General features: G+C 33.5%; 1 protein-coding gene across 1 annotated transcript in view; it reads left to right on the top strand.

Moving 5' to 3' along the window:
* The window catches only part of GPR125 (G protein-coupled receptor 125), a 43,825-nt gene that overhangs the window by 3,263 nt on the left and 32,237 nt on the right, over window positions 1-8,325 (top strand). The window contains exons 3-5 of the mRNA XM_009699501.1: window positions 5,434-5,505; window positions 6,844-6,915; window positions 7,833-7,904. Of these exons, the coding sequence (XP_009697803.1) occupies window positions 5,434-5,505; window positions 6,844-6,915; window positions 7,833-7,904 (216 nt within the window). The remainder of the gene's footprint in view (window positions 1-5,433; window positions 5,506-6,843; window positions 6,916-7,832; window positions 7,905-8,325) is intronic.

The raw sequence follows: 8,325 nt of genomic DNA, 5'->3' as shown, positions 1-8,325 counted from the left end.
GGAAAAAATCATGCAAATAACAGCTGAATAGCAGTAAGCAGGTCAAAGATTTTTAACTACCGTAAATGGTAATTGAAGTATCTGTACAAAAAGATGTTAAATATTTTAATCTCCACTGACTTTGTTAATGCTGTTTTGCTATGAATTTCCTGCAGTTTAAATGTTGAAGTAACTTCTTGCACAACTAATTTGTGACAGATAATTTTTAATTTAGTAGATACTTGACTTCATATAGCATTGTTCAAAGTCCACCAACTTAGAAGCAAACTGCTGTCTTCCATCTGGAAGCTAGCTAATGCTGCCTGTTGATTTTTGCAAGGATAAGGAAGATTACTTTATGTATTTGTAAAGTACTATTTTTCATCGTGCATGAGGGAGAAAGGAGGAAGAGACAGGCATGGAATTCAGTAACATATTTAGATAGCAGAAGAAGGGTTTGATATTTATTGAACTGTAAATAATGACAAGGGTTTACCAATGTACTTTTAGGATTTACTAATATACCTTTGAAAAGAGAAAATATGCAGTGTGAAGGGAGTGTTATTTACAGTCTCATTTTTTTCTCCTGTTTTTACAGCACCAATCTACAGATATATGGATGTCTTAAATAAAAATAGGACCATCTAATACTTTTTCAGACAGTAATAATTTCTGATTTTAATTCTTGTTGTGGTAGTGCAGCAGAGCATATGAAAAGATAGACCTGAGTTCTCCTAGTGGTGGACCTGAACTTTTTTTTTTAAAGTCTTTAAAAATGATTGGAAAGTATCAGTATTTCTTATTTGAATATTACTAAGCAGAGAAGTCGTTTTATGAATAGAGCAGAAAACAAGTTCCTGAACAACTTGAGTTCTGGTTTTGTTTCTGGAAGCTCTGTCTCTTTGTTAACTGTGGCTCTTTCAGGAGAAGACTGAGAGTGTTAGGCAAACAAAATATTTATTTTCACCATCCTCACCTGCTTCTTAGGTAATTTCTGAAAGATGAGTGGTGGAGGAGGCAAAATGTGCTTCTAGTCTGCTGAAAAAATCTGTACTGTGAAATTGAGTGCTTTGGAGTATTCTGAACTGTTGGAAGTATAGAAATGATTTGAAGGAAACAAAAAGGTTTTCTGGTGGTCTTCTGATTTTCCATATTTTGTTTGGCTTGCAGAAATGTTTCAAGCATATATTTTTTTAAACTTTTTTGCATTACATCTTCAAGAAAGTTTGACTATTGTAGTCCCTCAGTACATGTCACAGGTAATGTGATGGAATAAGCAAAACGGCAAAACAAAGTGATCTAAGTTGCTGCTAATTTCTTTAGATGTGAGAGGATGTCGAAAGCATATGTAAGAACTTTTCAAAAAGTCAAGAGATAACTTTTAGTAATAACTTTTTACTTTCCATTTGGAAAATATCCGAAGTCTCAGAACTCCATTGTCTCCTCTTTCGTGGTTCCTTACAAACCTGGACACTCTAGTTGCTTTCTATTGTATTACTCTAATATCATTGAAATCCATGATAGATTTGAGTCAGTTTTCCTTTCCTAGAGAGAGTTACTTGAACCTTATGAAACAGCTCCAGCAGCACTTGATCCTTAAGTACAATTTGAATATGGTGACCTGAAGGCAGAATTCTACATCTGAAACCAACATGCAATAAAGTATTGGGCTTTCAGTTATCAACAGTTTTGGTGGTACCCTAAATATTTGGTACACTGATGGTGAAAACTCAAAATAAATATAGCCTGCTGTGTTTTAGGGAGAAAGCTTATGTATGTATAGGGTAGAATTTAAGTCATACACAGTGAGTGATAAGGAAACATAAAGACTGTTTAGTCAGTCATAAGCATTTGTTGGATCTGCCCGCATAAAATCTACACCCCATAGAGCTGTGGGAGGGATAGGCTGACTTTGTGTAATGTTTAACCTATTTTTGTAATTTCTTACTTTGTCCTCTTCCACAATTTTCTTTTTGAAAAGGCATTTCATATAGTAAGAGTCCATGGTAGCTAATGTGTTTCTTGTCCGAAGTTGATTTTCAATTTCTGTTCAGAAAGAAAAGATAGTTTATCCAATGGTAGTTGAGATAATGTATATATATACATCATTTGTTTGTGCCTGCAGGATGCTGTAGTAATAATTAAGACAATCTTCATTTGCTGAGACAGGAAGCAGTAAATTATAAGTAATATGTATTCATACGTAAGTAATTTTTAAGTATGTATACGTGTATTTTTAAGTCATAGACAACTAGCCGCTGAAACATTTCATTATAAATGCTCATGAAGTGAAAAGATTCTGGTTTTTACATGGCAAACCATGGTTAAATTTAAGTATTCTTGCATTAAGATATTTTTCTTATCTTAACAAGGTAACATTAGATGTGGTTTTCAGGCTCCTAAAAATATTTTTGCCTGTTGGTAAATTGCTAATTGCTCACTTAATCACAGATTTGAAAAAGGGCTGTTCCAGTTGGACAGAAGAAAATTCTTCATAATAAGAATGGTTAAACATTTAGAGAGTTAGGTGCTGAGATGGTGAAATCTGTGTCCTTTGAGGTTTTCAGGACTACACTGGACATAACAGGGCAGTCAATCTGATTTTGTTGTGCTTTGAGCTGGAAGTTGGACTACACGACCTCAACGCTACTATCCTAATCTCAGTCACCTTCCATGATAAATAGAGAGACATCTTCATCTGCAATGTTATTTAGATTTAACATTAAATTATTTTTTTAAATAAGTTCTCAGTGTAATATTGCTCTACTCCTGTCTCTACTCCTCTACTTCCTTTTTTTTTTAAATAGGAGTATTTTTAATTGCTAGATGAAAGATGTGGTTACTGTAAGATAAAAGATGTACTGATGAGCTAGAGCTTGGGGAAGTTGTAATATTACCCTAACTGAAACCCTCTTCTAATGGATTTCTTTTGGACAGATTTTCTTTTATTTGGACAAATATCTATAGCTATATCCTATTGGTTGAGCTTTGTCAAGGAAAAATTATCAAAATCTGCGGCTGAGATGATTAAATTACCATTGCTAAAACTCAGCACTTACAAATACATTTATACAAACTACTAAAACCAACAAAAACTTCAGAGCCAAATACAACTTTCTAATGAGATTGTCTCCCCACCTCCGTGTTGTGTGAGAATCCTAACAGTCTGTTGGTTTAACCACAACTGTAATTTCTTCATTTAGAAACTGTCCCAGATCCTGGAGTCCTGGCAATTGCACCAGCCTCTGTATCAACATCTTTTACTGTTTCTGAAGAGCTGCCAGACATGTCAGCACTGTGTTAATTTTGAGATCTTTAAGTGTCTCTTGTATCACAGTTTTCATCTGCTATTACTTTTAGATACATGAATACATAGGTAGTGCTTATGAATTACTGCCACTGGGAGGGGGGAGGGAAACCCCAAACAGAGACCTCTCTCAACCGTTGTAGCTGCAGGTTGAGAAAATGCTAACTAACACTTTGGAAATTCAGGGTGTTTTTAAGAAATTACTTTAGTATGGTGGTTCATTAATGCTTTGCTATCTTACTTACAAAATAGTGAGTATACGTTCAGTGAGTTTTAGGAAAACATGAAAATTGTTGGCATTTCTTTTAAAAAAGAATTTATTAATTCTGGTATAATTATACTTCTAGAAGTGGTATTAAGACCTACTAAGGGGGGCAGGGGGAGGAAGCAAAAAATTACATAAAGAGTAGACTAGTCAATTTTTATCAACTAATCTGACTAAAAAGTGTAAAGAGGTTGTGGAAGTAGTAAAACTCTTGCTTTTCATTTTAAAACTATATTGTGTTTTTTCCGCTGAAGCAATGGATTTAAGAAAGAGGTGCATTAGTGAGTATGCTTTGAATTTAAATAATGAAATTAAAGATCGCTGATAATCTAGACTAGTGGATTTCCAATGCATGTCGTCAAGGGTTTTCTCCCTGTTTTCCACAGTGAGATTTTAAGTTTTAACTGGATCTTACGTGATTTTAAACTGAAATTTAAGATGTGAACAGTAAGTATAATTTTTCTTCCCTGTCCCAAAGACTGATGGTAAATAAGTGATGAATCACATTTGGTATTCTTAGATTTGTTATGGTCTTAGTACAGGGTTTATAAGCCTGCTGAAAGAGGCTTAAAAACATTGCAGTTCTTCAGGCTCCTGATACGGCTTTGGCAATAGTTGACAGTCCCTGCCACCATACAGGGCAAGAAAATAAAGTAGAGAGAAGTGTGTATATGTCATAGTTTTATTGAAAATTAATTTACTGTAAGGTAAATTTAAAGTATTTCAAGTATTTAAAATTTTTTAGATACAGCATTGAAGCATGATCCATGTGCCATGACCCTGTCTGTTGTACCATGATTTGTTAATCTGGCTGCAGGAAATGCTATTGTGAAATCTTGGGATGAATTTATATTTTCGCTCATGCATATCTCTGTGATGGTAGATGTAATCCTTTTGTACTGTGCTCTTTTGGGCAGAATTATTAATGTTGTGCTAGATTTGGAGATGTTTTTTCTGCCCTTGCTTACCAAAACATTGCTTTTAATTGAAATTACTAATTTTTTTTTTTCAAACACAGAATGTTCAGATATTACCAAGGAATGAGAAATTTTTCTTGTAGTAGTTAAGTGCCTGCGAAGTTTCAGATACCAATATAGTAAAACCCTTGGATGAATAAGGAGGTAGAAATAATTTTAGCATTCATACAGTGATAAAGTTTGTTCAAAACTGTGCAGATGCTGGCAGATGCTTTCTATAACCTTTCAAATTAAGTTGTATCTGCAAAATATCTCGAGTTAGGAATTAAAATTCCTATATTACTTGTACAATTAAACCAGTTTAATGACATAGTTACTTTACATTTCTCCTTACAATCTCCTATTCTGGAAACTTAAAATTTAAAAATCTGTACTCTGAATTTTTTCACCAGCTTTATTTGGGATTCTCAGCAGGGGCATTGCTTTTGTGCCAGTAATGTTGGTGGAAGCTTTCAGTGTTGTGTCTTTGGTGTATTTTTAGGATCTTGTTTTGCTTCGTTTGGTAGATGTTGGGCACTACAAAAGTATTTAAAATTGGGTAGGCTAAAGAAGACAACACTGTGCTAAACAGTATTATACTGTGTAATGAGCAAATGTTACACTCTGAGCAGCTGTAATCTATTTAGACACTGTGGCAAAGTATCTTTGACTTTATACCCTTTCATGTGATAAGAACTGATAGGATATTCAAAGGAATAAACATGCTGTTTATATTCGTGTTTCTAGTTAAAATACAGATTCTTGAGTTTTGAAAGACACTATGTTAGAGAAAGTAGAAATGTGTTGTATGAGTTTTCTGGGCAGTTTTCAAACAAGTTGAGGCAAGGTAAGCATACCTTCATGCATGTATATCTGTTTTAAAGGGTAGTTTGTGGTAAATGTAATGTCTTAATTTTTCTCCACAGGGACCTTAAGAACAACCTTATTAGCACTATAGATCCAGGAGCTTTTCTGGGGCTTTCATCTCTGAAAAGACTGTAAGTAGTATATGTAGCTAGTCAATTTAAACAAACAAAAAAAACCCTGAGAGTAGAGCAAGTCTTAGGTTCTGGAAATTTAGACAGCAAAGTTGTTATATATTAAAAGTTGAATATGTATATACTGTCTAAATTTATACACACACACATATACATATATATAAAACAAAGTCAGCTTTCAGTCTTATGACTGAAGAATATCCACTGCTTGTGGCTTGGCAGTCTCCCATGTTCTTACTAACAGTTTCTTGTATTATGCCTCCCTTTTTGTATTTCGATGGCTTGAAGCATCACTGGGTGAATGTTCATTTAGAGCTTTGATGACATCAGGTCTTGCTTTGTTAAATGTTAAAGTCCTCATGATTCTTTTTTTTTTTTTTCTCACCCAAAGGTCATAGTGGAACACAGAGTCCCTTGCTATTAATACTACACTGAAGTTACAACACTGTTAATGCTGCTTTATTGAAGGTTGTGCCAACATTCCCATTAATACATTTTTGGGGGATTTATATCTTGGCTGTAAAAATTCTGTCCCAGATGAAACTTGAAAAACAAGACCTCAGCATGATGGCTTTTTTTTTTTCCTTCTCCTTTTTCTATTTCTTAAAACACTCTTCAGATTTTCGGAATATCTGGGACAGCTTTTAAGTCTTAGTGATTTTGCCGCTTCCCCCCCCAGCCTTTAGTCAGCATACAGCTTTCCTTCTTAAATTTTTGTAGTATATGTGTTCATTTGTGACTGATCAGATGATCTCTCTCTTAAAAGGAAATTTTGTTGGTAATTGCACTTTTGAAGGCCTTAAAAATAAAGCTGAAGGACCAATTCTGGACCATTACTACTTGCAAGCTTAATTTTTATTCTTTTAAGAATTTTTGGCAAATCAATTTAAGACCTACATTGTAAAATAGACTTACACAAATATTTAAATATTTTACACATATATAAGTGGTCCTATTTATGTACAATAAATGCACTAGTATATGTGTCTCTGGTATGTCAAAAAATTAGGTGATGTAGCGCATGTGATGAATATACTGTAGAACTACAAAAATTTACTTCATAGTGAAGTAAGCCAAACCTGTTCTAAGAGGATTTTACTGGTAAGGTTAGGCTTATTTAACTGGCAGACTCATTTAAAGGCAAACCATTATTACTCTATGTGCATATGTGTACACCCATATAGCAGTACCTTTTGGGTTTTGCTGAAAAAGACTAAATGTAGATATGGTGCAATCTGTTACTCATGATTTTTTTAGTTGAAATACTTCTGTTTGCAGACTATATGTCACTTGGAAATAAAACAGTTTAATCTGATTTTTGCTTTTTCCTATTTATAGAGACTTAACTAATAACAGAATAGGCTGCCTGAATGCAGATATTTTTAGAGGACTTGTAAATCTTGTAAAATTGTAAGTATAATTTGTTGTATATAATTTCACTTCTTAAGTTTTAGTCTTATGTAAGTTAACATTCATTGTTTCAATGGGAGTAGTTTGTTTTAAGTGTGGGCTTTAAAGATATGCAGTGTGACTATGATTGTGGTTTGTTACTCAGTAGCAAGCTAAAGAAAAAAAAAAAGGATGGCAGGGGCAACCAAAACCATACTATTCAGTGCTCTGCCTGCTTTGCAACCATTTTACAGTTTCTTAGAAGGTATAGCAGGGCAGGGGCAGATGGGTAGGAGACTGTATGAAATATTTTCCCAGGAAAAATACTTCAGGGTTATAGAATCTTTTCATATCTCTGCCTTCTACCATGGCATCAGTGTGTTTGTGTTTTGCTGACTTTTTTGCACATTTTGTAATTCTTCATTTACTTAAAGAAAATACCATGTAAGATTATGGACTGTTTCTTTGCCCTGGTTGTTAGGTTCTTATGCAGTGATTTCACAGATATAGAGAAAGTGGGATGTATAATATTTTTAAAACATACTCTGCTAGAATGAACGTGTTTCTTACAGCATGTTAATACCAACACATCAATTCACTGTGAACAATGAAGTTTAATTTTAAACTTCTTGAAATGTATGCTCAACATGTGCTAGTTGTTGCTTTAAATAAAAATAAAGTATTTGTTTTCAGTCCTTGTGCTCAATCTTAAAATTATTCAGCTAAAAAAGAAGTATTGGGGAATAGTCTAGCAAAAAAAACCCACAAAATAAACTATCAGACCTGATTATTGTTCTTACAGTCTTGTCAACTATGACAGAGTGTCATAATAGTATCTTGTAGGTTTTAAACTAATGTCACCATGAAGACGGATTTTTTTTATTTCAAATGTCAGTTGCTTGAGCATGAGTTCAAATCATGATACTTCTATTCCTTAGGAATCTTTCTGGAAATCTGTTTTCTACACTTACACAGGGAACATTTGATCATCTTGGTTCACTAAAGTCTCTGTAAGTACTTATTGCATCTAATTTTAATTTGCATGATCATTTGTGTTCTTAAAAACTACTTTATATACATTTGTTTGTACTACAGTTTTGTGTTTTTACTTTTAATCCTCATAAAGGTGGTTTATTTATCTGAATAAGCATATGGAAATCTGTGTACAGATATTTGAGTGTTTATATAACTTCCTGCAAAGATGCTCAGTATTTGATACATATTTCTGAGAGAACAAAGCTATACCAGCATCTGGGCTTCTGAAAGTTTTATTCTGTATGCATCATTTATTACTTTATATTAAATAAATAGCATTTTACACGTTTTTTTTAACAGAGGGAACAAATACTTTTAAGGAAGATCTTAGTCCTTGAAGAACAGTGTAGTTTTGTCACATGTAACAGTGGGTACACCTCAACCTCATGTTATTTT

This window comes from Cariama cristata, unplaced genomic scaffold (genome assembly GCF_000690535.1).
Source record: "Cariama cristata isolate BGI_N322 unplaced genomic scaffold, ASM69053v1 scaffold8704, whole genome shotgun sequence".
Lineage (NCBI taxonomy): Eukaryota > Metazoa > Chordata > Aves > Cariamiformes > Cariamidae > Cariama > Cariama cristata.
This window is presented reverse-complemented; position numbering and strand designations above follow the sequence as displayed.